Source organism: Phyllostomus hastatus, unplaced genomic scaffold, assembly GCF_019186645.2.
Source record: "Phyllostomus hastatus isolate PE091 unplaced genomic scaffold, TTU_PhHast_1.1 phas_contig_98, whole genome shotgun sequence".
In the NCBI taxonomy this organism is placed as follows: domain Eukaryota; kingdom Metazoa; phylum Chordata; class Mammalia; order Chiroptera; family Phyllostomidae; genus Phyllostomus; species Phyllostomus hastatus.
This window is the reverse complement of record NW_025333999.1, coordinates 1,325,690-1,350,019: the sequence shown is the minus strand read 5'-3', so window position 1 is coordinate 1,350,019 and position 24,330 is coordinate 1,325,690. Positions and strand designations below refer to the sequence as shown.

Sequence of the window (24,330 nt, the reverse complement as noted above, 5' to 3'; positions counted from 1 at the left end):
TGCTATGCCGCCTTCACTTTCCCCTGACTCCCCCTGGAGTCAGCCAGGAAGAAGATAGAAGACAATAGTACACTTGTGTTCATCGTGGATGTCAAGGCCAACAAGCACCCAATCAAACAGGCTGTGAAGAAGCTTTCTGACATTGATGAGGCCGAGGTTGACAGCCTGATGAGGCCTGATGGGGAGATGGAGGCCTGTGTTCAACTGGCTCCTGACTCTGCTTTGGATGCTGCCAACAAAACTGGGATCATTTAAACTGAGTCCAGCTGGCTAATTCTAAATATAAAAATTTTATACTAAAAAAAATGTGGTCACTTCTTAGTAACAATGCTGAGGGGGAGAAGAAAGAAGTCTCAAAGAATATATTTCTCATAAAACTTTATTTGTAAAGTTCAAAACAGCAACACTAAACAATATGCCGATAGGGTACAATATGTATATCATAATGCTATTTTTAAAAGAGAAAAAGCACTTCACATTTATTCTTTAGGTTTTAAAATCTGTACATGTCCCTGAGGTAAGTCTTCCAGCCACAGGAAACAGGCATTGAGAGGTAGTCACACACCAAAGCTCATGGCTGGCCTCCAGAGCTTGAACCTTTGTCTCAGCTGGGGTCACCAGCCTGGGTATGCCATGGGGTGATTGTCATTTTTCCATCTGGTTGGAAGGCCACACACCACTCTGCCTTGGGGACCAGCCCACATGGCTCCAGGCAGGCTCTGAAGCAACGCTCTCCTGAGCCTGAGGCAATTGGCTGCAGCCAGCACTGGGCAGGGAAATACCTCTGGAGAATGGAGAGCTGCAGGGCATCCCCACTGTTTCCTTCCTCCTGGGTCTGGAGGGCGACAATGAGCCCACAGCCTCTGCCAGGCCCAACCTGGTGGCTGAAGTGGGCAGCAGTGTCTAGAAGCAGGGCAGCCAGGTAAGCAGCTTCCTGAGGCTCCGGGTCTTCAGCTAGGTATTCCTCCAGGCCATCAAGCAGTAGAAGGAAGGGAGCTGGCCCACGGGCCTCGTGGGCAGAGCACAGGAGCTGAAGGAGCTCATGAGTTGAGGGTGGGTACTGGAAACGGATCTTCTAGAGGGAGGAGGAAAAAAAGCAAAGGGGCAGGTTCAGCACAGGAATCCAGGCTTCCCAGCTATAACAGCCTTGCTTTCTTGCATACTTTCCTGTAGGAGGCTCTCCCCAGACAGATAGCTCCAGAGTGAAGCAGCTCAGAGTGGTCGAATTATATTTTCTATTCGATTTCCCCGGTCCCCACCCCCGCATTTTACTATCTATCTTCCTGGTATTAGTTCAGAACAAGGTATGTCTTTGTTGTTGTTGTTTTGGTTTTTTAAGCGATAGGGGCAAGATTAGAGTGAAAAGAGATAGTACGCCCTCAGAGCAAGGTATGTCTTCTTGCCAAATTTCTAGGTCAGTCTTTCCACCCAAAACCCACCCTTAGCCTTCCCAGTCTGACGCCAGCACTGACTCCAGCTTCTCTAGAACAAATTCGCGTCCAGAAAACAACCACTGGGAGCTCCGGTGGCGCAATCGGTTAACCCGCGGTACTTACACAGGAAACAACCATAATTAGCCCCGTTCCTTACCGACCCCCCCCCCACCCCGCCCAACCCTTTGGGCACAGCCTTTCGTTAACTCCGCCCCTTCATCGGATATTCTCTCAATTTTAACAAACCCCCACCCGTCCCGTCCCTCGTTCATTCCTGACTCCGCCCTAGAGTGGCTGTTCCGGCTCACCCTTCCTTCACCCCGCCATTGGTCTTCCTATTTGTCACTCAATCCTCGACCCGCCCTTCCGCTGGCCGGTTGGACAAGAGTCCCTCCTATCTCCCTGTTACCTGTAACCGCAGGGGGTCGAGCGCTGCAGGCGTCCTTCCGGGAAGACTTTGCAGAGGTCTCCGGGTCAGAAAGAAGACGGGGCCTCGGCCCTCCCCTGCCGCCTCCAGGGCCGCCGCGAATAGCAGAGCTGTCTTCCCAGACCCTGGACCGCCAAGCAGCAGCAAAGGTGGTCCGGCCTCAGCTGAATTATCCTCCCCGGACTCGGCCGCCCTACTCGGGCTTAGCACCCGCCTCAGCGTCTCCGCCATCCGCTGCGTTCCTCTGTCCAATCGGAGGCTCGTTCCTGCCCTTAATCCCGCCCAAGGCTAGGCCTCTTTGGTTACAGTGCACTTAGCTTCTCCATTGGTCTATGGATCTGTTCATCAAAGTTAGATAAGGCTTTGCTGGCTTCTACAATGGTGAAGAGAGATTGATCTAGTGTGAGGGGAATGCAGCCGTTTGAGAGGGAAAAGGCCCTTCCCGTGATTTTGTCTGCTGAGAGAAGCAGCACGAATACTGTTACGGTGAGCTGATCAATGAATCAGATGAGTCTGAGAGTTGGAGGAAGCAGGCCCTCCTGAATCAGTGACACGCTTGAAATCTAGCTTCAGTTTGCTCAGCTGTAAAATGAAACTCAACGTTATTGCAGCGGGAGAACCGCCCCCCCCACACAAAAAACCCCGGAATTATCTTCTGGAAGGTGGTCCCCTTGTAGTACAGGCTTCCCTGTCTAGGCGAGTGTTCTAGGAACCCATCTGTATCAGTGTACCAGCTGTATCAGTGTACCAGCTGGCATTGTGAGAGGCTGTGTTTGGCTTCAGTGATTTTTTTTTTTTTGAAGACTTTCAATGCATTTGCCCATTTCATGATGGTAGTTTACAAGCACACCTGACGCACCACCCTGAGTGTTCAGCAGGTTTTGACCAAAAAACCGGCATGCCCCCGTGTGCCCCACCTTCCTATTCACCTGATCTCCCAGGAGTGACTTTTTGTTTCGCTGGGTGAAAAAAGCCCTCAAAGGGAAATGTTTTGCCCATGTGAAAGAGGTGGGAAAGAAAAAAAAAAGAAGCAGCACTAAAATCGAGGAGTTCAAACACTTTTCTGAGCAGTGGGAAAAAAATGTCTCCATAAGTGTGTTGCATCAAACGGAGAGTAAAGGTGATTGGAGTTTAAACATGTAAGAATAAATACACAATTTTTTGTAAATAAATCCAGGTTTGGGGGATTTCCCCCTCTTGTGCGTTTCTGCTGATGTCACCCAATGACTACTGAGAAGCAGAGAGGTGGGAGGGCTGTGTGCTTGTCTCTCTCTGGGTCTGAGCACCCACACAAGTGTCAGGGGCTGCAGCCTAAAGGATATCCATGTGCAAAGCATCAGAAGCTGTCTGTCTCTCACAGCTTGTGAGGGGTTTCAACGGGCTTCCTCATTGGCGTGGAGGCTCCTCGGGTCCTGCTAGGGGTAAGGGTGGTGGTGGTGGAGGTGGGGGGTGGGGGGAGACAGCACCACAGAACAAAGAACGGGCCAGGAGAAACAAAGAAACGGGCATGGAGACTGGGACCTTTTTTGCTTTGTTCACTCCGTAGCTCCATAGCCCAGAACAGTGCCTAACTCATTGTAGATTCTCAATATACAGGATGGGGAAATAGTAGGTTTACAGTTAGGAGTATGTGAAACAGTTTGTTCTTGTATTATCATTTATTAATGTATTTTCTATACACACAACTGCAAACCTACTTTTCCTCCACTGTGTATCTTCATTAAATAAATGAATGAAGAAAGGAAGATAGGTTTGATGAGAAACTGGGAGAGAAGGAGGAACAAGGTGTGTGATCAAGTGATCACAGGCTGAGGCTCCTCACTCTGACTTTGCCACAGAGCTGCCACTCATGGTCCTGTTGCCTTGGTAACTCTGTCTCCTGGTAACTTCAAACTAGCGCTGTTGCCAGGAGATCCACGGGCAGGGCGGAACTGAAATTTCCGGGGCTTTCTCTTTCCCTCTGAGACAAGAACACAGCTCCACAACAACCCCCAACACACCCACTCACACAGCCGGTTACTCCCACAACCCCCCCCCCACACGCACACACACTCACCATGGCACCTCTGCATATATTCCATTTCCAGAATTCCCATCACCCAATGCTCCTAGCCTTATCCTACCCTGACACGATGCATCCCGTACACACTCTCTCCTACCTTCACACCCCCCACACCCTCTCTTGAACACACACCAGAATACACTAATACAGCCATACCACTGCCACCACACACAGACACACTTCTTTTAAGCGATATTCCTGCAGCTCCTTTCACACACACACACACACACACACTTTTCCTTTTAGCTGATGTGCCTGCAGCTCTTCTTATACACACACAGAGATGAGGCACAGTGTTACATTGCCTTGTCAAGAGCACCACCTCAGCCCCCTCCAACAGAATAACAACCCATGATTCTCCTCCAGATGCACAAGCACCCAGTAGTGACAACTGTATCACAGTCACATACATGGAAGCATGATGAACACAGCCCCACCTCAGGTTTCTTGCGTTTACTGTTCCCCTAACTAGAGAACCCAGCTTCCAGAGAGCCCTGTGGTTCTTTCCCCCCCACCCCACTCCGTTCAGGTCCCTTACTCAGGCTTTCCCTGACTACCTGTGTGAGACTGAACATGCTTCACTCTTGAACTGCATTTCTCTTTGTTTATCTTCAAATAACTTATAATTTCCAATGTTGCTTACTTATGTTATTGCCTCTCTCCCTACTAGAATGTCAGTTCCACCAGGGTAGGGTCTTTCTTTTGTTTCCCAGCTCCTAAAAGAGCACCTGGCACTCAGTAGGTGCTCATAAATGCAGGCTGAGTGAGTCCATTGGCAGAGATGTAGACGTCTGGCATATCTCTCATGCATACAGTACTTCTTTCTCTCACTTCCTACAATCTTGTCTTCATGTTCTGATGGAAGAACACTTAACATAGAGACACTTCCTGGAGGAGGGAGGACTGATGAGTGAAAGGATGAGGAAGTGGATGGTTCAGGGATAGGCTGTGCTTCTCCCTCACTTAACACATTCAAGCTAATTTACTTAACAAATATTTATTGAGCACCTACTGTGTTCCTGGCTCTGTTTTGGGGACTGAGCAGTGAAAAGATGACAAAGTCTCTTTCTGAGCTGACATTGTTACAGAACAAACAAGGGGGGCCTGGGACAATATACTATTATTGAAAAAAAAGCCCCCAGGTCCGTCATGTCTGCCACCCGAGGAAAGACGTCTCTCAATGCCAGAGATTCGTGAAAAAGAAAGGAAATGTTTATTTAATGTTATACAAACTTAAAGTAGTTGAGGCAGGAGGTAGTCAGGAAGGAAGCTCCCGAGGCCCCGCAGGGCTGAGGTAGAAAACACCTATACATGACAAAGACCCCCTAAGACGGGTTGTTCCTGTTTTCTGGGACAACTCTGAATCATAGAATGCGCCTGCGCGCTACCCCTGATTCATTATAATATCATTATAATGAAATAACATTGTGGGACTCCCTTCTCCAGTAGCCAATCAAGAAAGTCATGGGAAACCACACATGCGCAGTAGCTTTGAAATCCAACTCCTTGTACCTGCGCAGGAAAAGCCCGCCAAAGACTAGCAGGGGGCTTCTGCCTCTATAAGAATAGAATCCCCCAGCCCACGTGCCCTTTTTTTCCTCTGCTCAGAGCTTGCTCACTCCCGTGTCCTGTGGTGTGTACTATCACTTAATAAACCTCCCCTCTTTCTTTATGCTATAAACTTTGTGTGTTCGGTTCAATTCTTTGTCCTCGATCACTAAGAACCTGGTTACCTGTGCACACCTGTGCACACCTGTGACATAGTGACCTAATGTCTTTATCAAAAAAAATCCTAAAGTCCCTTAAAAGACCCACAAACAGACACAGTCCTTCCTTCCTCCCACCTTTGCCCAGTCCAGAGTACCGTATCTCAGGAAAGGAAATAGAAGTCCATGGCTCAGGCAGTCCTCTGGTTCCTCCCAGTTAGTACTCCATCTCGACTGGGAGACCTCCCTGGGTTCCTGGCACCCTCAGCTGAGTCGCTGGGATCTCTGCTAAAACCAGGTGGTGGTTCCCCCTTCTAAAGCTGTGGGGGTCCCCACTCTGGCAAAGGCACGTGGTCCTCTCTCCCAGGGCCACGGGAGTCCCCACTCTGCCAGAGCCACGTGGTTCTCTCTCTCAGGGCTGCGGGAAGGGAGAGTCCCCACTCTGTCCAGGCTGTGTGGTTCTCTCTCTCAATGGCTGCCATGTCTGGGTTTAAATCCCCGCGCCAATCTTCTTCTGCAGCCCCATTTCCAACTCCTACACTTGGGCACACTTGCCCTCAATCTGCTGTCTTCTCCAGCTTTTCTGGTTGCCATCGTGGGTCTGGGCAGGTGTCATCCCATGTCATGGAGCCAATCTTCTCCCAGCTCCCATGCAGGCGCTGTAACTCAGGGGACCTGCCCCCCAGTCCCATCTTGGGGGGGGGAGGTCCCTTTCCATCCCCTTGGCCTTGAGCATGGCCATAGCTATTTAGCATATCTATGTGACCAGCCAAAGGCTATAGGTATGTTAAATGACCATGCCATGGATTAGCTGCAAAGCTGCCCTGCATGTTCTTGCTCTGTGTGCCCCTTCTCCCAACTCACACCTGTGGGGGAAGGGGTGAAGACACCTTAAAATCTCCTGGACACCTTGAGTTCTGGACCCCATTTCAAATGCCTATTTGGGATCCCCCTTCTTGGCTGCACCCTGTAACAATATCTCCTGTGAGGGAGAAGATAGTGACCACTAAGCATAATGAGGAATTTAAATAGCCTACAAACAGATGTTAAGTGCATGCCAAAAAATTTTTTGTACAGGGAAGGAGAGTTGGGAGGATCAATTTTTTGGTCTTTTTTAAAAACTAAATAGCGTGGTAAGGCAGGTCTCAGTGAGAAGCTGACAGTTGAGAAAAAGGCTTGAAGGAGGTGATGGAGTGAACCATGCAGGTATGTGGGGGAAGCCCTCTCCAGGTGGAGGCACCTGCACCTGCAAAGGCCCTGCAGCATCAGGAGAACTTTGGATTTTACACAGAGTGTCATGGCAATCCACAAGGTTTGAGTAAAGGAGGTCATGGTCTGATTTGCATTCTAAACCAGAGCTCTGTTTTGGTTGTGCTGAGTTTGAGATGCTGTGAGACCCACAGGGCACATCGAGAAAGCTTTTGAATAAGCCAAGTACATCTTGGTCTGGGCTCTCTACCAACAATTATCTATCTTGGGGTGGAGATGTGGGCAAGGCCCGGGCTGTTGCCTCCACCCTCTCTGGAGGGCCTAGACACTTCTTTGTGTCCCTCAGTCCCCATTTTGCCCTTTCTTGTTCCACGCTTAATATCAGGACCATGGACAGCACCAAATGCGTTGGCCGAAGTGCTGTCCACCGTGCTGAATTTTTGCTTCCTTCTTCGCCGCATGGAGGCAGCTGTGTGACAGGCGGGAGGGCGGGAGCATGGGTCTCAGGGGTGGGAGCCCTGGAAACAGGAGCTCTGGTCAGTGAAGCAGGGGGCTCCATAATCTGTCCCTTCTCCGCTTTCAGCCCTTTTGTACTCCCATCTCATGCCCTGTGGTCCACAATCAGGCCCCTCATCCCACCGTCATTCATTCCGCCCCAGCCACACAGGTCTCCAAGCTGTTCCCTGAACGTAGCAGGCGCACTCCCACCTCAGGGCCGTCAAGCTTCCTCTCCTGCCGCCTGGGATGCTCCTCCTGCTCTCCCTGGTATTTTAATAGCTTCTTCTCTCCTTTCCTTCACACCACATCTCCAGTATCCTCTCCTCAGAAAGAACTTTCCTGACCACCCACTTTAAATTGCAAACTGTCTCCATCCCACAGTTGTGCCAGAGTCTTCTTTAGCTCGAGTTGTCTCCTTATCACTTATCAATATCTAACATGTCAGAGATTCCAATCTCAGATCTAAATCTGTCCTAGGGTTTGGCAATCAGAATACTTCAGATTTTTGAAAGTTATTATGGTAAATGCTATCTGTTTCATAATACCCCTGGTAGGGGTCTGGGATATCTCAAAATCAAACACTTCATTTTCAATGAAACATAAGAATATTCACATCAAGTTAAATAAAAGCCATAATAACCATGTCAGTTCAGGTCAGGTAATTGCCACAGAGTTATGAAAAATATTTTAGGTTTTCAGACCTTTTTGAAATTCGGAACTGCGGTTCTGTATAAAGCTTATGTAGCTTGTTTGTCTGTCTCTTACATATTAGAACGTGAACTCCATGAAGGCATGAGGTTGTGTCTGTTCTGTTAACTGCTACAAGTCCCTGTGTCTGACTACACAGCACCTGGTACACGGTAGGTGTTCCTCAGTGTTTGCTGAAGGAATGAGAGAAGAAAAGCAGCCTCCCTTTCCCTGGTCCCTGGATGACTTCATGCCCTGAACAGCCTGAAGCCCCTCAAAGCCGTGGTGGGAGATGTGTCTGTGGCTCCTTGCCCCTCCTGCTCTCCCTGGTCTCTGCTGGGTCCTCAGCACAACCTCACACTGGAACCCCTGCTTTCATCTATGCATCTAGGGGTCTGACTTTGATGTTCCTACTGTCCTCTGCACCCCTCTTCACTATCAGGACCCTCAAAGTCCCCCCACCCTATTTGCTGTGCCCTCTGCACCCTGGCCATGGTCAGAAACAGGCCAGCTGCCTGGGGAAGACAGTCATGTGAGGCCCTCACTGTGGGTCTGCATTTCACATGAAGAAACATGGACACAGAGAGGTTAATTAACTTCCCTGAGGCCAAACTTTAAATCCAAGGACTCCTATTGGGTTGTTAAACCCAAGTTGCTGGCTCACAGCCTGACACTGCTTTTCTTCTACAATGGCCCTCAGAAACACTGTAACAATACACTCACACCTAGACCCACAGTTAAAGTCCTCCACACTCCAACACCCAGGGAAGGAAGGCATATGGCCAAACTTCTGTTACAAACAGGTCTTTATTAAAGGTGACGAGGAGGGGCAGGAAAGGGAGTTGGTGTCTCCTCTGCCCACTGCCTTTGGCTGCCCTCGGGGATGGGAAAGCCCTCTCTGCTCCACCCATGACCCCAAGATGGCACATTTACATGAGGCTGAGGCATGGGGGCAGTGTGAAGAACAGGGGTGGGTTCTGAGAAAAAAAAAGTCCTTTGCCACAGCCCTAATAAGTAGCAGAAGGGTTTGGGGTAACCTGGGCACAGGCAAAGGGAGACAGCACCCTGAACAAAACCTCTGAACTGGACACGCCCTGCATCAGTAGGGAGTTAAGAGGGACTGGGTGACAGGGTGCACATGGTGGAGGGACTGAGAGGGGAAGGGGTGCCCCAAGGATCCTGCCATGGGGGAGTCTGCCCCCCACCCTCTGGCTAAATTCTGATCCTGAGGAGAGAGTACCTGGTTACAAAGAATGACCCCAACTCCCTCCTCAACTTTGCACATACTTAGACATGGGCGGTCCCCCATTGGCTGGAATCATACCCACCCACCCTAGAAATTCTGAAAACCAAGGACTCCTATTGGTTGTTCATTTGCTGAACACTGGCTGGAGTTGCCCTCTTGCCTGAGGATACTAAGAAGTGAGGAGGAGGCTCCTATTGGCTGGAGTAAACTCCTGTTGGTTAGAATTCAAAGAACTGGAGGCTCCCATTGGCTGGGCAATGGCCAATGGGGTCAGGATTTGGCCCTTAAAAGAGCAATTATAGGTGGCAAGGGCCCACCTCCCACTTATGCCCACTTGGATGTCCCAGAAGGCAAGAGAGGCAGGGAGTCCCCCAAATGTCCTTCCAGCCATTCTCTGATATCTGGGCCTGGCTGGTTTGGAGACGGGGGCTTTGGCACTCACATGGTGCACGCACACACACGTGTGGCAGGGGATAAATGAGAACTGGGAAGATTCTGGGTGGATGGGTGGGCTTCACAGCAGGTGGTCACGGCTAGCAAACAGGTAAGGACTGAAGTTGTCCCGGTGGAAGGGGGAGGGATAGAGTCCACTAAGGGTATACAGGTCCCGTAGCAGGGGTGTGGGCAGCAGCAGTTTCCTGCCACGTCCACCACCCCCACCTGGCCCCCCAGGCCCAGGAGAGGAGGGTGAGGGGCCCTGGCTGGTGGGTGGTGCTGGCAGGGGTAGGGGCAGTGGCAGGGGCGTTGGCTCAGATCTCAACCGAGGGCGGGGCACACGGGGTGATGAACACATGGCTGGAGCCCTGGAGGACACGCAGCTTGGGATCAGGTGGCCACGGCGGGCGCAGTTCTGCGGCTCTGGGGATCAGAGATCAGGGAGTTAGAAAGCTTGGGAGGAGGTAAGACCTCAGGCAGTGACCACCACCTGGAAGTCCCCCCATTTACCCCACCCCCATTCCCTCAACACTCACTGGATGGGGTGAGCCGTGCCGGTGTCGAATGCGGCCTGCAGGCCTCGGGTTCCTGAGACAAAGAGGCAGAAGGATGGGGCTAGCAGTCCCCTGGGACCCACCAGCCACAACATAAGGGGGTCACTGGGCAGAGAGCCCAATGGAAAAGACAACCAGATTCTCAGGATTATCCATGCCCTCTTGGCAAGAAGAGATGGGGCACACCCTTCTGTTCTGTGGAACTGTCCCCCAGGTTTTATCTCCACTGAGATGAGTCATCCCCCAATGTCCTGAGACACCTCCCCTCCTTCTTGCCTGACTCCCTGCCTCCTTAGTCCCCCTCCATCCACCACCCTCTCCAGCCGGGAACAGTCCCCGGCCCCCCTTACCTGGGCTACACTTAACTTTTCGAGGGGGCTGTCCACAGTAGGGGCTTGGCTCAGGCCCTCCCAGGGGGAGAGCCTTCGGCTGGAGGGTGGCCGGCTCTGGAAGTTGTGCACTACGCAGGTGACCTGGGATAGAGGGAGAGAAGCAAGTTGACGCTCATAAGACAAGAGTGGTATAAATACCATCCCCGTTTTTCAGATAAGGAAACTGAGGCTCAGGTTTTCAAAGACAACTAACAGTTTTATGGTATTTACCTTGTCCTTTTCACTTAACTAAGTAGCTATTATTATTTATTCCACTTGGCTAGAACTAGGAGGATGCAAGTAAGGCCAAGTTGTGCCAGGGCAGGATCTGATCCTGCCTTTATTTAAATTTTTGATATTTTTGCATTAACTTGATTGTTAAAAAGTTTCATTAAAACATTACTTATCTGAATTAGGGAGTGTTTTAGCACCCCTTTAAATGCTGCACTCAAAACTAGTACCTCACTTGCACCATCACCCTGATCCAGATCACAAAGTCCACACCCTTCACAACCATGCAGCCCTCCCTCTGGGGCCAGGGAGACCTGGTGGAGGGTCTACCATGCCAGAATGGGTGCCAAGGGGGCTCACCAGAAAGGTGGCAATGGCCGCCCCAGTCAGGAAGCCGGCCAGCACGTCCGACCAGTGGTTGCGGTACTCCGCCACGCGGACCACACCCACCAGGAAGGCGGGGCACAGTAAAGCCAGGCAGAGCGAGGGTTTGACAAGACGGGAGCCCTTCACCTGGAACACCAGTGTCACATACATCTGTGGGAACCAGAGACCAGTCAGGGTACACAGGCAGTGCAGTTGTGGAATCTAAGTGTCCACCGCATTTGGGGGTAGGGGACATGACCAGAATCCCCAAGATCAGCGTTGTAGCTGGAGGATGTGGTCAGAGGCTCCAGGGAACAGAGCTAGAGGACAAGAGTTCAGGGGATGGAGTCAGGGACTCCCAGTGGGCCCTTATTGGGTTGGGGGTGTGGCCAGATCTCCAAAGAGCAGTGGAGTTCTCTGGGGCAGTGCCTCCCAGAAACCAGTCACAGTTGGGGAAAGGCCTTTGCTGGACTAGAGTGTGGCTGCAGAACCAGAGGGAGGAGTCGGGGCCCAAGGGGCAGGTCCAGGAGCTCCAGGAAGTGGAATCCCCAAACTCGAGGGCACCACTGCCTAGAATAGAAACTGACACCCAAATTCCAGAAAAAGGAGTCCAAGCAACATGGGGTGTTACCAGGAAAAAGCAAGGCTAAGTCAGGAAGTCCTAGCAGAGACAAGCCATGGGTGTGACCAAAACAATAAAGTCAGTCAAGTCCAGGATGGGAGGGCGGGGGGCGGGGCTTGAGAGCTCCAGGAAAGCCGATCCGCCCATTCTCCCAGCCAATATCCAGAACCTGTGGCATTCTAGGGACATGGCTAGTCTCCAGACACAGTGTCTTGACCCCACAGGGCAGAGCCAACAGCCTCCACTGGGTGTGGCATTACTGGGTCAGGAGGAAGGGCCAGATACCAAAAGACGCAGTCTAGGACAGCGGTAGACTCAGACTGGAGGGAAAGGGGAAGAATGACCAGGGTCTAAGGGGAGAAGTCAGAGTTCCCTCTGGACAGACTCCGCCTTATGGGAGGAGCAACAGCACCAGGGGTGTAGACTCATCCAGGAGGAATCGGAGGCTCCAGCCCAAGTGGCTTCCTGCCTGCAGGCTGCCCCGCGAGGTCCCCAGCCTCCACTGCAATGGCTCCCATTTTGGGGCTCACCGCTGTGTAGGTAACCGCGTAGGCGCAAAGGGCAGCGTCCTTGCAGGGGAAGGCGCGGCGCGCAGCGGCCACCAGGCTGGGGCTGCCAGCACAGGCACCCTGGTCGGTCACAAAGCGGTCAGGCCCTGGCCGGTCCGGTGAGGGCGGCAGGCAGCCCAGAGCTGTGTAATTGGGGCGGCACACGGACAGGAAGTGTGGTGTGGGGTTGCCAGTCACCACCTGCCCCGCGTTGGCGAAGATGGTCGTGGTGAAGAGGCCGAAAGAGTAGACCCCTGAGGATGGAGTGGAAAAGGGGGTTCATTTTGGGGATGCCACAATGACCCTCCTCTTGTGAGCCCCCTTATGACTCATTTGGGCCCCTGTCTCCTTGTTCCCTTGACCACCATTAAAGCACCTGGGACTTTCCTTAATGCTGTACCCCACTATAGCTGGGCTACCAAGATAGTACTGTGGGCCTCTTGCTTCTGCCCCTCTGAGGTTACCTCTATGTCAGAAGTGGGCCCTCGCCTGCAACCCCGTTGTACCTGGGCTGGGACCCCTCAACAGCATTACATCAGTAGTGGACCCATGCCTGGGACCTCCTAAGACCACCCTGATGGCATTTCTGGTCCTCTTTATACCTGCCCTGGACTCGCTATTACAGAGTTACTCACGTTTCCTCTGGATCACCAATAAGCCAGAGCTAGACCTCTGGCCCACCATTATGGGTGAGCTGTGCCCCCTCCCCTACCCCATGGCGACCCCCTGTGTCTGGGAGTACATTTAAAGTGCAGCTGAGGTCTCATTTCCCATGGTGTTTGGCCTACACCTGTGTCCCCCTTTTCCAACTGAGATTCTTCTTGTGGCAATTTGGGGCCCTCATCTTACAGATGCCATTGTTACTTAGGCCCCATCCATGTCCCTAAAACCTTCATCACGCGTGGCCTGAGTCCAAGTCCCTTTTTGCCCCTGAAGGCACCATCATGACAATTCTAGGCCCTTTTCCCTCTGGAATCCTGACTGTGGCTGAGCCTGGACCATATCCCTTTGCATGGCTGAACCCTAGCCCTGTCACTCACCCAGGAAGCGGACCAGCCTTCTCAGCGGGGGGCTGAAGCGGCAGCAGGCCCCAGACACAATGGTGCTCTCCCCAATGATGGGGATGGCTGAGGGTGGTGCGGGGAAAAAGGCACGTGCCAGCTCCCCCAGCAAGATCTGTGGGCGAGACCAAAACACAGTCTTCCTGGCCTTCAAGCCCAGCCTCCTGCCCACCTCCCCCCGATCTTTCTGCCTCCTAGGAGGTTCTCCCACAGTCCACCAAGGCTACCCCCAATCTCACCGTGAGGGTGGGCCCAGCGGTGACCAGAGCATAGATAAGTGCAGGAGGTGCTCGGCTGGCAGCCTCAGGCCCCGGATAGGGCTTGGCGTAAGTACTGTCATAGCAGAAGAAGCCCTGGGTGTGCACAGGAAAGGTGTCTGTGAACTCCAGGCGGTAAGCGAGCAGGACCACCACACCCAGCAGCACCGACTGCCGCCCAGCCAGGGTGGAGAGAAAGACGGAGAGAGACAGAGAAAGGAGAGAAGGTCAGGCCTGAGCTGGAGACATGGAGACACACACACACACACACACACACACACACACACACACGGATATGGAGAGAGACAGAGTGGAGGGGAGTGATCAAGACTGAGGGAGATAAATGGAGTAAAAGTGACAGAGAGGTGGGGAATGGGGCCAGAGAAGTGTCAAGGCCTGGGAGACACAGCAAGAGATGGAAATGGAGATAGAATCGAGATGAGAGGAGAGGAGGGAAGAAGAAAGAGAAGGAGAAGGGACTTGAACAGTAGAATAGAAAGACAAGGAGAGAGGAAATGAGGCTGGGGCAAGAGAGTGATGACATGCCTGAGATCTGACCAGAGAGATCCAGAGAAATGGGTCTGGATGGAGTGACAGCGCCAGGGAAAAAGAATCAATACTACTAGTAGGATGAGCAGCTACTACAGGTATAACCCTTACTGTGGGCATGGTGTCATGCTAAACCTCTTCTGTGAATGAATACATATTACCTTCTAAGTATGCCTGTTTGACAAAAGCAGAAATTGAGGCTCAGGAGAATATGTGACATGCCCAGAGTCCCAAAGTAAGGTTGGGAACAGCGGGACTGGAACCCTGAGTGCCACTTCTGAGCCCAAGCTTATACTCACATCCCAGGAGAAAGGGAACTGTGCTCTCATCCCACAGAGACAGGGAGTGAGAGATCAGGGAGAGAGAGGACAGGACTGGAGTCAGGACGATGGAAAAATGGGTTTAGGTAGGGACCTGGCAAGGATGAGGGAGGCTGTGGTTGGGCAGGGGGGGACAGGAAGACAGGCACACCCTCTCCCCACTGAGGGTCTGAACAAGGTACTGGGCTCCTCACCTCTACGAAGACAAAGCAGGGAATGATGGAGAAACTCCTCTTCAGCTGAGGTCTCCCTCCCGCCATGGTGAAGGCCCAGCCTGTGGAGGTGGGGAGGGAGTGGAGTGGCCAGGGTGGGGCCCAGGGGGAGCAGGAGTAACTGGACCCTGTAGAGTCCTCTGGCCATGCCTCTGCATACCCAGGTCTTAAATCCTGCCCCTGCCCATGGGAGACACTAGCCTCCCCTGACACGACCTGCTCAGCCCAGGCTATTGCAGGGCAGGGTGGGGACCCCAGAAAGAGATCCTCTAGTGGTCTTCACCCCCTACAACCTACATAGGAGATTCTGACCCCACACCTTTTAGGAGGGACTCTCCTCCCTACCAAGCAGGACCCCTCCCCTTGGCCTGTAGAAGAGAATTCTCCAGTTTAATGGGGACAGCTCCCTATGGAGGAGAATCCATTTAGAAGGGTCCTCATCCCTCACCAGTTTTTAGGGGACCCCATCCTCTTTCCCCACATGCTTTACAGAAAACCCCATGCTCCATGTCCCCACCCCTGTCAGGCCCCTCCCCTGAGCCACTCCCTCCATGGCCCACAAGGGCCTTTCTCCTGTCCCTATGGTTTGTGGCTGATGGCCAGGCCCTCCTCTCTCAGCTGCCTCTCCCTCTCTACCTTCTTTCAGCCCATATGCCTCCCTGTGTCATTAGGGACTATCTGCTCACCATGTACGCCCCCCTACCCCCAGCACTGAAGGGCTAACGGAGTCACAAGTGCATTACCCATTCTCCCAGCCTGGCCTCACCTGTGAAAGAGCGCTATGGCTTCCCACAGGTAGCCACCACGCCCATGGACTCAGAGCCGCTCCTGGAAGCCAGCAGGGTAGTGACGGTCACCCCCATTGCACAGATGTGGAAACTGAGGCGCAGGCAGGTGAGGGCAGGCACTCTGGGTCCAGTGCTCCATCCACAAGGCTTGCTCTTCAGTGTGACATGTGGGGTGAGGGTCGCTAGAGGTCCCAGATGTCTACCTGGCCACAGCCCCCTCACTCTCCCAAAGACACAGTCACTCGCACTGGCACCCCCAGAACACACAACTCAGCTACAGCTTCCATCCCAATCCCGCCACCCTCGACCATGGCCCAGCATTCATCCGTCTCACCAACATGGACCAAGTAAGTGCCTGCTGCATTCCAGGCATTGTGCTGGGTGCCAGCCTTGAGGTGAACAAGGCGGGCCCCCTCTTTCAGACAGGTGCCCAACACCCACCACACACTTAACTGCATACTCATACACACACGGCACAGTATGCACACAGCCTGTCACAGACACCCACACAGATCAAACAATTCCCCAAACCCCCACCTAACACATAGCCACAGGGACACAACAGGAAGTCCTCTACATACCTCACAGCTCCGCACACAGCCCCACACGAGCCCGCACCCCTCAGGGATGTGGACTCAGGGCTGCTAACACACTTAAGAGTAACATCAAAAAGAGAGTCACCTCACACAAGGTGGGGGTCACAGGACCAGTCATAGTGTCACACCCCCAATTACAAGGCATTCAGTGACAACTACACATATTAACAGTTCGCATCCACACTGACAGCCATAAGAGAGCCACACAGAGACACAGTGCTATCCACTATCACAATCACATGGCCACACAGGGGCACATACATGGACCATGACGGATTCACACACAGCTACACAAGAAAGACGCATGATCACAGCCACACACTAGAATGCAAAAATGGCTCTCCCCCACACAGGCAGAAGGAACACACAAGAACAGCCACACGATGACAGTCATACACACAACCACAGATACCAAGACAGTCACACAATCACAATGATAGCCATTACAACGGCACCACAGCCACACACATATAACATCAGTGATACCCACGATGACAGCCACACAATGATGGCCACAGGAGACAAGCACACACACGCACCACATAGACACTCCAGAAGCCACACAATCACAGCTATACAGGCACACAATGACAGTTACACAACCACACACTGACACATAATGACAACAGTACAGTCCTGGTCACACTCACCACCACCGCTTGGCTTGTCAAGCCCAGGGTCCCCTCCCCATGCTCCTCTCCCCCAGCCCAGTCCCCAAGCTCCAGCTCCCCTCCCCCTCTCCACGCGGACCCGCAGGGGACCTGACCAACTGGATCCGAACCCGGCCGGACAAACCAAGGGTGGAAGCTCTTGAGAGAGAGTACAGGGGGCGCTTCAAGCCCCTCCCCCTCACCGGGTCAAGGGTGCTGCTGCCTGAGCTCGGGTTCCGCCTAGACGTCACCAGCACGGCCCAACGGACAGACGGACGACGGCTAGCCCAGCAGGCAGGCAGAGATACAAATGAAGATGCACTCGGTCTGATCCTACTCCTCGCTGCGCAGACTCCGTGGAGGAACGAGGGGCGGGGCCTTTGGGAAGTCTTATTTGAATAATGACGTGGGCGGGGCCTCGCAATGGTTATTATCATGATACGAGGAGGGGCCTCCGAGGTTCTTTGGGGCGGGGCGTGTAAGAACAGATGGGGGAAATGAAGGCTGGAGGTTGAGAAGGTGGACTCCGGGTGAGGGGAGGTGCTGAGGGTGAAGAGGGCGGAGTATCAGAGTGTGACCCTGGGTCACCACGCTCCCTCTCTGGGCCTCAGTTTTCCCATTTAGGCAGTAGGGGCAGCAGTGTGAAACAGCCTGTCTGGCCACTCATATCTGGACAGACCAACCTCTGACCTGTCATATACTAATCTGGCTTCACACAGTCCCCTGACCCTAGGCCCACACATCCCAAACAAGCTGGGGTCTCCTGTCTCTCCCCAATACTGGGGAGTAAATGGGGGTGGGTCACTCTCAGGCACAAGAAGCAGCAGGTGCAACAGTCCACAGGTGGAGGAGGGTCTTGGCTAGTTTATTTTCTCTCTGATGGGGTCTCCGGGGAGAGCAGCCCCTGCTGCTCAGGCTGTGGGAAAGAAAATGGGTAAGGGCCAGGTCTGGTCAAGGGGACCCCAGAGCTGGTGGGAGGAGCCCAGGGTTGGGAGCTGGGAGGGTCCCTACTGTGGGATTCCAGGGCTGGCCTGGAAGGGCAGGGGCGGGTGGAGCAGGGGAGGATACAAACCTGGTGGGAAGGAGTGGCTTTTGCTGAACGGGGGCTGGGAAGGGTCCTGGTCTGAGTCTGAGTCCGAATCCCAGGAGGGGTGTGGAGGGCTCAGGCATCGGTGTTCCTTGTAGCCTGCAGGAGGAACAGGTGCTATTCTGACTCTCCATGCATCAATCCCGAATGTGACCCCTGAAAAACCTCTGCATATGGGTCAGTGTCCCTTGATCATGTCCTTTGAATGTAACTCAACGTGACACCAAAGTATGACCTTGATGACCCTTGAATTTTACCCCAATGATCCTTAAAAAAGACCCTGGGTGACCCTTGGGTGAAATCTCCAGAGACTTTTTAATGTGACCCCAAATTAAAACCCAACAGATTTGACCTCCAAATATGGAGAGGGGAGAGAGGTTTAAGGGGATTAAATGGTAATGGAAAAAATACAATAAAGATTAAATTTAAAAAATAAAAACAAAGGAAAATATGGCCCTGGCTGGTATGGCTCAGTGGATTGAGCACCAGCCTGTGAACCAAAGGGTCACTGGTTTGATTCCCAGTCAGGGCACATGCCTGGGTTGAGGGTGAGGTCCCCAGTGGGGAGCGTGGGAGAAGCAACCACACACTGACGTTTCTCTCCCTCTTTCTCCCTCCCTTCCCTTCTCTCTACAAATAAATAAAATCTTAAAAAAACACACACAAATATGGCCTTTGAACATGACCTCCATGTGTAAATTGAAGAATGACTCCCCCCAACCCTGAAGCACAGCTCAGCCCCCCTCACCCCTGAGGCTTGCAGCCCTGGGGCGGACCCCCGAGGAAATGGTGAGGCCATCAAAAGAGTTCTGCAGCATGTGCACAGCAGACCTGCAGGAAGATGGGAGCTGGGAAGACCAGGTGACTCTGGACTGCTTGATGCTGGGGCAAGGGTGCTGTTGCGGGTGGCAGTGGCAGAAGGGAGTCCTGGTTGGGGATGGATGTCTAGACTCAGATGATTTCCAGGTTTGGTGGTCACTGCTTGATCAGATTGGTAGCAGGGCAGGCAGGGCAGATAAGGGTCAGGGGTCAGAGGTCAGAGTGGGAGCTGGGCATCACCATATGTCACTCAGCTCCTTCTGGAGGTCACCCCTCCAAGAGCCATTGCCTCCTGATGTCATCTCCTCTGTCTCCAGCCAGTTGGATGTCTCATACCCCTGCTGTTTCATCTTGGTCAAGACCTAGGGCCCAGAGAGGGGTGGGGGTGATGAGAGAAGAGCAGCAGTAATAGTAACAATGGTGTAAGGTGATCATTACATGGCACTTATTATGTGTCAGGCTGCCTTCAAAGGGCCTAAGGGTTGGGTTCATGCAGCTGCTTCTTCAGGTAGGGATGTGCTGTTATACCCACTACACACATGAGGAAACCAAGGCCCCAGAGAGGTGAAGAAACTTGCCCACAGTCACATAGCAGTAAGTAGCAGAGCTGAGATTTGAGCCCAGGCTTTCTGGTCGAGTCCAATGATGAAGGCCAGCAGAGATCCCCATACCCCAACTCCTGTGGGGTCCTTTGTCCTCCCCTCTCACCTTACGGCACTTCACCTGGGTCTTCTGCATCTTCTGGATGTTCACCAAGTTCTCAGTGATCTCCTCCTCCTGTGCCTCTGTGAGGGGAAGGAGCTCAGGGGGGCCAGACAGCCGAAGGACAACCCCCCATCCCCCACCCCCAGCTGTGGGCTGCAGGCACTCACGGAGCTTCTGATAGATGAAGGTCACCTCCTCCCGAACCAGCTCCAGCTCCTCCCACAGGAATTTCTTGCTGAGGGGGTAGTGCAGCCTAGACCTACAGCCCTTGCCCAGCCCCCAGCCTCCCAATTTGTCTACCTGCCTCCTCCATCTTCCATGTTCCCATTTGTTCAACCACCCATCCCCACAGGCTCCGCCCCCCCACCTGCCCACTCACCTTTCCTCTCCAACTTCTATTCCCCCACCTCCCTCCCCAGCCCCCAGTCCTCTCCTCCTAACCTCTAGCCTCCAATTCCCTCAGCCTCCCATTGCCTCCATCTCCCCACCTTCTGCCCTCCTGTCCTCCCATATCCCCAGACTCTGCCCCCTTCAACCTCTCCATCTCTCAGCTTCTTGCTCCCCTGGGCTCCCTCTCATCCCACCTCCAGCTTCCTCTCCTCCCTGCCTTCTGGCCTCCCCATCTCCCCCACCCCCCAACACACTGCCTCCTGTCTTGCCCCATCACCCCTTCCTCTTGTGCCTCAAGCCATCCATCCCTCTTACTCAGGCCTCTCCCCTTTCCCTCATTCTGGCCAGCCTGCTTTCCCTCCCACAACGTTCAGGCTCCCTCTGGCAACACCCACCTGTCTCGGATCTCCTGGGCCAGCAGCTGCAGGCAGCGGGTAGTACGGGCCCGCTGCACCTCCTCACTGTCCCGCAGGGTCTTCTGCAGCCCCTCCAGGCCTTCTGCCAGGGCCCCATACAGCTCTTGCTGTCCCTGCTCCGTGTTCCACTTGTTTCCATCCTTCTCTTTCTGCCGACTTGTGGGGCACAGGACTTCTACAGAGAGAGTGGGAACTTGACTAAGGCCAAAACAAACCAAGCTCAGCTTTGAACACACCTTGCCTTAGCCTGGCGGGATCCTGACCCTGAACTCAGACTCACCCACTTCTCTCACTCTGACTCAGCTGACCCTGACAGCCTCTAGCCTGACCTCGACCCTAGGCCAATCCTCACCTTCAAGTTGTTGGATCTTGATTTGCTGCAGGCAGCTCTCCTTCTCCAACATGGTCACTGAGTGATTTAGGAACTCGAAAGCCTGTTGGGGAAGAGGTCCTGCCTGGAGGAGGAAGGGAGACAGAAGACAGGGAGAGATTGCTGGGGGCAGGGCTGGCTCAGGAAGCTAACCTTGGTCTGGGCCTGTAGCTGGTTCTTGAGTGCCTCCAGTTCGCATCTCAGGAGCTTCTGCGTGTCAGGAATCATGGTGGACTTAACTGTGAGCAGAGTTATTGGTCAGCCAGGCTGGGAAGGGTGGGGTCAGGGGCAAGGTCAGGGTAGTGGTTAGAGGCTCAGGGTAGGGGTAAAGTCAGGGGACAAGGTCAGGAGCAGGCATTGACCAAGGCTGTGGTAAAGGCAACAGTAAGGGTCAAGGTCAGAGACAGGGATGGAAGGTAAGGTCAGGGGCAAGAGTCAACTGATGCTGAGGCAGGACTGAGTTGGTGGCAATGGCAGGATTCCACAAAGGATGGGGCAGAGGGTAAAAGTCAGAACCAGCAGGTCTCCCACACACAGTCTTGTTGGGAGGAAGGGTTCTCACCTTTGACTTTGGCAGAGTTGGTCTCCAACGGCTTCTAGGGTAGGGGAATATGAGGATAGTGGAAATTCATCCCAGGACTGCCTCCTTGCTCACCCTAACCCAGTGTGGGGGGTTTGGAAATGAGTTGGGTCCCACACCCTGAGTGCAGGCAAAGCTGCCTTGAGGCACATGTGTGCATTCCTCTCTGGCCTATACATGCTCAGAAGTGCATTTATGTGGCTTGTATCCTGCATGTGTGTGCCTCTGGGCTGCCCCTGACAGCACACACATGCAAAGCCCTGTCTCTGGCCTGGGATCAGGAAATGGCCCTCCTCCTTAGGGGCAAATGACATTGACAATGTCTGCAGGCAGCACCGATAGCAGTCACACATAATCGTGCCTAATTCCACGACAACCACAGCCACACAGTCACAACCCTGGGCACACCCATGCACTCTAAGTCATAAGACCCAGGGCACTCACTCACACTTGTCTCCGGTATATAACCAGACACAAACACACAGGCAGTTATACCCAGAGACAATACAGACCAGAGACAATACAGACCAGACTCCAGTAAGACACACAATCCCACATCCATTTCATTCATTCCCTCATCCATTAAGACACTTTCATTGCAGGCCTGCTGAGTGCTGGGAGGTGTTCTGGGTGCTGAAGACACATGGTGGGAGGGTTCTTGAGGAGGACCACCCTGCCTCCAAACCCCCTCCCTAGGCCCCACAGCAATAGATTGCAGTGCAGCAGGAAGGGGTTTCCCAGGTGGAGGTGACCTTAGTGATGCTCTGACGCTTCTTCACCAGTTCCTGGTCATTACAGTGCTCCTGCGAGGAGTCTGAGTTGGGCAAGGGGGGATACCCACTCGACCGAGGCCCTGAGTCCCTCCCTCGCTTCCAGTCTATACTCGTCACTGTGTTCTCTGAAGCAGCTGGCCCCAAGGTCTCTAGTTCTGGGGTTCTGGACCAGTGAGTTGTACAGTCCAAGGTCTTGTCCAGGGAAGAACCTGTGGGTGAGTGAGCACTCCCTGAGGGCTAGCCCAGAGCACTCCAGCCCCTCCCAGCTCCCCAGCCCTGGAGCAGCCCCTCAACGAACCCCAATAGCTGTCACACTTCCCGTTAGCAAGCAAATACAAGTTGGAGGACGAGGGAGATGAGCAGTAGCAGAGCACAGAGTAGTCAGGGTCCCGGGGTATGCCGGCCAGAAGAGGGTCGCTTTGAGTAGGGAGGACAGGGGGCTGCACTGAGACAAGCCCCAATGTCCCGACACTCCCAGACCCCCCCTGACACCCCAGAGAGGCCTCCTTAATACAGCGCCTCTAGCCACGGTAGAAGCAGGATGAAAGATGGTCCCAGCCCCAGGGGCTGGGCTCGGCAGTGAGAAAGACCCAGAAGACCCCACAGGAGAAAGTAAGGCCTCAGAAGCGTTTAAAAGAAAAAAGATCTTGCCCTAGCTATTGTGACTCAGTGGACTGAGTGCTGGCCTGCAAACCAAAAGGTCACTGGTTCGATTCCCAGTGAGGGCACATGCCAGGGTTGCAGGCCAGGTCCCCACTGGGGACATGCAAGAGGCAACTGATCAATGTATCTCAGACGTCCATGATTCTCTTCTTTTCTTTCTCCCTCCATTCCCCTCTCTCTAAAGTAAATAAATAAAATCTTTAAAAAAGAAGAAAAGATCTTAACATTGGGCCCAACAGGAAGAGCTTTCCCAGTAGGAAACAGCATGTGCAAAAGCTTGGAGGTGTGGAACCATGTGCTCTATGATCATAAATTCAGGTTGGAGACAGAGTCCCAGAGGGAGGCTTAAGCAAGGCATTGAAAGTCAAGTAGGGGAGTTAAGGCCTGGCTCCCCAGGTAAATGGGAGCCATAGTGTATCAACAGGAGAGGCAGGGCGTATCTAGTCAATAAAGTAGCTAAATCCGGGCCCATAGTAGGTGAGGCTGGAAACAGGAAAGAAGTCAGCTCTGTGTTTCATATCCACAGCCCCCTACCTGCACTTTCAGTGTAGTCAGGGCTGGCACAGAGTCACCTGGGGCAGGGCTCTCTGGAAAAACTTCCAGTGAAGGGCATCCTGCCCTGGGTCACACTCAGCCAGAAAGACCATGCTCTAGGCATTTCTGTTCTACCCTTGCTGACCCCTGGTGTCCTTCCTCTGCCCAGTCCTCCTAGAAGATTCCTACATACCTTTCAAAACTCCCACTCAGCATTTCCTCTGTAAAAGTTTCCTTAACCCTTTTTTAAGCTTATATTTTCTGAGCACCTCACTGAATGCTGGGCACCACCCTCAGCACTCATTGGTTCTTCATACCTATCCTGTGACAAAGGAGTTATTATTGTTCTGCCTTAAATGCTCTAGACTACTTTTTCAAGAGGCACTGGAGACCCTCCAGGTGGAGGGCTTGGGTTCAAGTCCTAGCTCTGCCCCTTCCCAGCTGTGTGATGTGGGAGGAGTTACTGAACCTTTCCCTGCCTCAGTGTTCCTCCCTATGAAAACGGGATGTCAAACTACCACATTATTGAGTTGCTGTGATTAAGTAAATTAATCCATACCAGTGTGTAACATACACAGGTGGGAAACTCAGTATACGTTCTTGAACGTCACGCTGAGAATTTGGGACCTGGGGACTATAGGAGCCCTGAGATGATTGGAGGGGTAAAGGGAAGACACTTTCTGAGTGCCTAGTGCCGGCAGATGCCCTGTCGAGCACCCCTCCCTCTCCCCCTCCCACATCAGTTGTTCCTCGCGAAGCCCCTCCTGGGAGAATTCTTGGGAGTGGGGGCGGGGCCATTAGTCAGGGCCCCGCCTCCCGGGGCTGTGAATCCCGCACCCGTCCGGCTCCCGACTCCTTTCCATCCCCACCTACCACATACCACCTGCTCAAGCTCTCCCATCAGGGACCACGAAGCCTGTCCCCAGCTGTGACGCTGAAATTTGATCCTGTGGGACACCATCCCTTTAAACCACGCTGAGCCCGCAGGTAGTCATAGAGAGGGGTGGGGCTGGCTTTTAGCTCCGCCCCCGCCGGTGCAGCCGAAGGCATCATTGGCGCCTTTCCTCTTCCGCAGATCTTAGGAGCCGCCGTGTAATTGGGTAAAATTCTGGTGAAGGGGCAGGATTTTAGTCTGGTTTCTGCTAAACGATTAGTCAGTATCCAA

General features: G+C 53.2%; 3 protein-coding genes across 4 annotated transcripts; all 3 read right to left on the bottom strand.

Moving 5' to 3' along the window:
• Positions 1-361: 361 nt before the first annotated feature.
• SWSAP1 (SWIM-type zinc finger 7 associated protein 1) lies at positions 362-2,093 on the bottom strand. Its single transcript, XM_045853304.1, has 2 exons — positions 1,843-2,093; positions 362-1,075 (listed from the first exon to the last, which is right to left on the bottom strand). Exons 1-2 carry the CDS (start codon positions 2,089-2,091, stop codon positions 605-607), a joined length of 720 nt encoding a protein of 239 aa, XP_045709260.1. The 5' UTR covers positions 2,092-2,093; the 3' UTR covers positions 362-604.
• Positions 2,094-8,832: 6,739 nt separating this feature from the next.
• On the bottom strand, positions 8,833-17,213 carry PLPPR2 (phospholipid phosphatase related 2). 2 transcript variants are annotated; one of them, XM_045853234.1, is made up of 10 exons: positions 17,032-17,212; positions 15,561-15,735; positions 14,777-14,856; positions 13,696-13,884; positions 13,436-13,571; positions 12,378-12,649; positions 11,220-11,396; positions 10,608-10,730; positions 10,240-10,291; positions 8,833-10,126 (listed from the first exon to the last, which is right to left on the bottom strand). In XM_045853234.1, exons 3-10 carry the CDS (start codon positions 14,840-14,842, stop codon positions 9,783-9,785), a joined length of 1,359 nt encoding a protein of 452 aa, XP_045709190.1. In that variant the 5' UTR covers positions 14,843-14,856; positions 15,561-15,735; positions 17,032-17,212; the 3' UTR covers positions 8,833-9,782. The 2 variants fall into 2 exon arrangements, with proteins under 2 accessions (XP_045709190.1, XP_045709191.1); XM_045853235.1 differs by having other exon boundaries at positions 9,952-10,126; positions 10,624-10,730; positions 17,032-17,213.
• Positions 17,214-17,676: 463 nt separating this feature from the next.
• CCDC159 (coiled-coil domain containing 159) lies at positions 17,677-24,202 on the bottom strand. Its single transcript, XM_045853692.1, has 12 exons — positions 24,039-24,202; positions 21,948-22,177; positions 21,178-21,211; positions 20,769-20,854; positions 20,598-20,679; positions 20,225-20,420; positions 19,607-19,674; positions 19,443-19,519; positions 18,975-19,096; positions 18,664-18,746; positions 17,901-18,014; positions 17,677-17,744 (listed from the first exon to the last, which is right to left on the bottom strand). The coding sequence occupies exons 1-12, from the start codon at positions 24,124-24,126 to the stop codon at positions 17,740-17,742; spliced, it is 1,185 nt and encodes a 394-aa protein (XP_045709648.1). The 5' UTR covers positions 24,127-24,202; the 3' UTR covers positions 17,677-17,739.
• Between the last annotated feature and the right edge of the window lie 128 nt (positions 24,203-24,330).

Coding starts and splice junctions, on each gene's coding strand:
- SWSAP1 (XM_045853304.1), bottom strand. CDS start 2,091: ATGGCGGAGACGCTGAGGCGGGTGCTAAGCCCGAGTAGGGCGGCCGAG. Junction 1,076..1,842: donor TCGACCCCCTGCGGTTACAG/GTAACAGGGAGA, acceptor TCCTCCCTCTAG/AAGATCCGTTTCCAGTACCC.
- PLPPR2 (XM_045853234.1), bottom strand. CDS start 14,842: ATGGCGGGAGGGAGACCTCAGCTGAAGAGGAGTTTCTCCATCATTCCC. Junction 12,650..13,435: donor AAGGCTGGTCCGCTTCCTGG/GTGAGTGACAGG, acceptor CTCCATCCTCAG/GGGTCTACTCTTTCGGCCTC. Junction 11,397..12,377: donor ACGCGGTTACCTACACAGCG/GTGAGCCCCAAA, acceptor TGGTTCCCACAG/ATGTATGTGACACTGGTGTT.
- CCDC159 (XM_045853692.1), bottom strand. CDS start 24,126: ATGGTGTCCCACAGGATCAAATTTCAGCGTCACAGCTGGGGACAGGCT. Junction 22,178..24,038: donor GCTTGAGCAGGTGGTATGTG/GTAGGTGGGGAT, acceptor ACTCACCCACAG/GTTCTTCCCTGGACAAGACC. Junction 19,520..19,606: donor CTTCATCTATCAGAAGCTCC/GTGAGTGCCTGC, acceptor TTCCCCTCACAG/AGGCACAGGAGGAGGAGATC.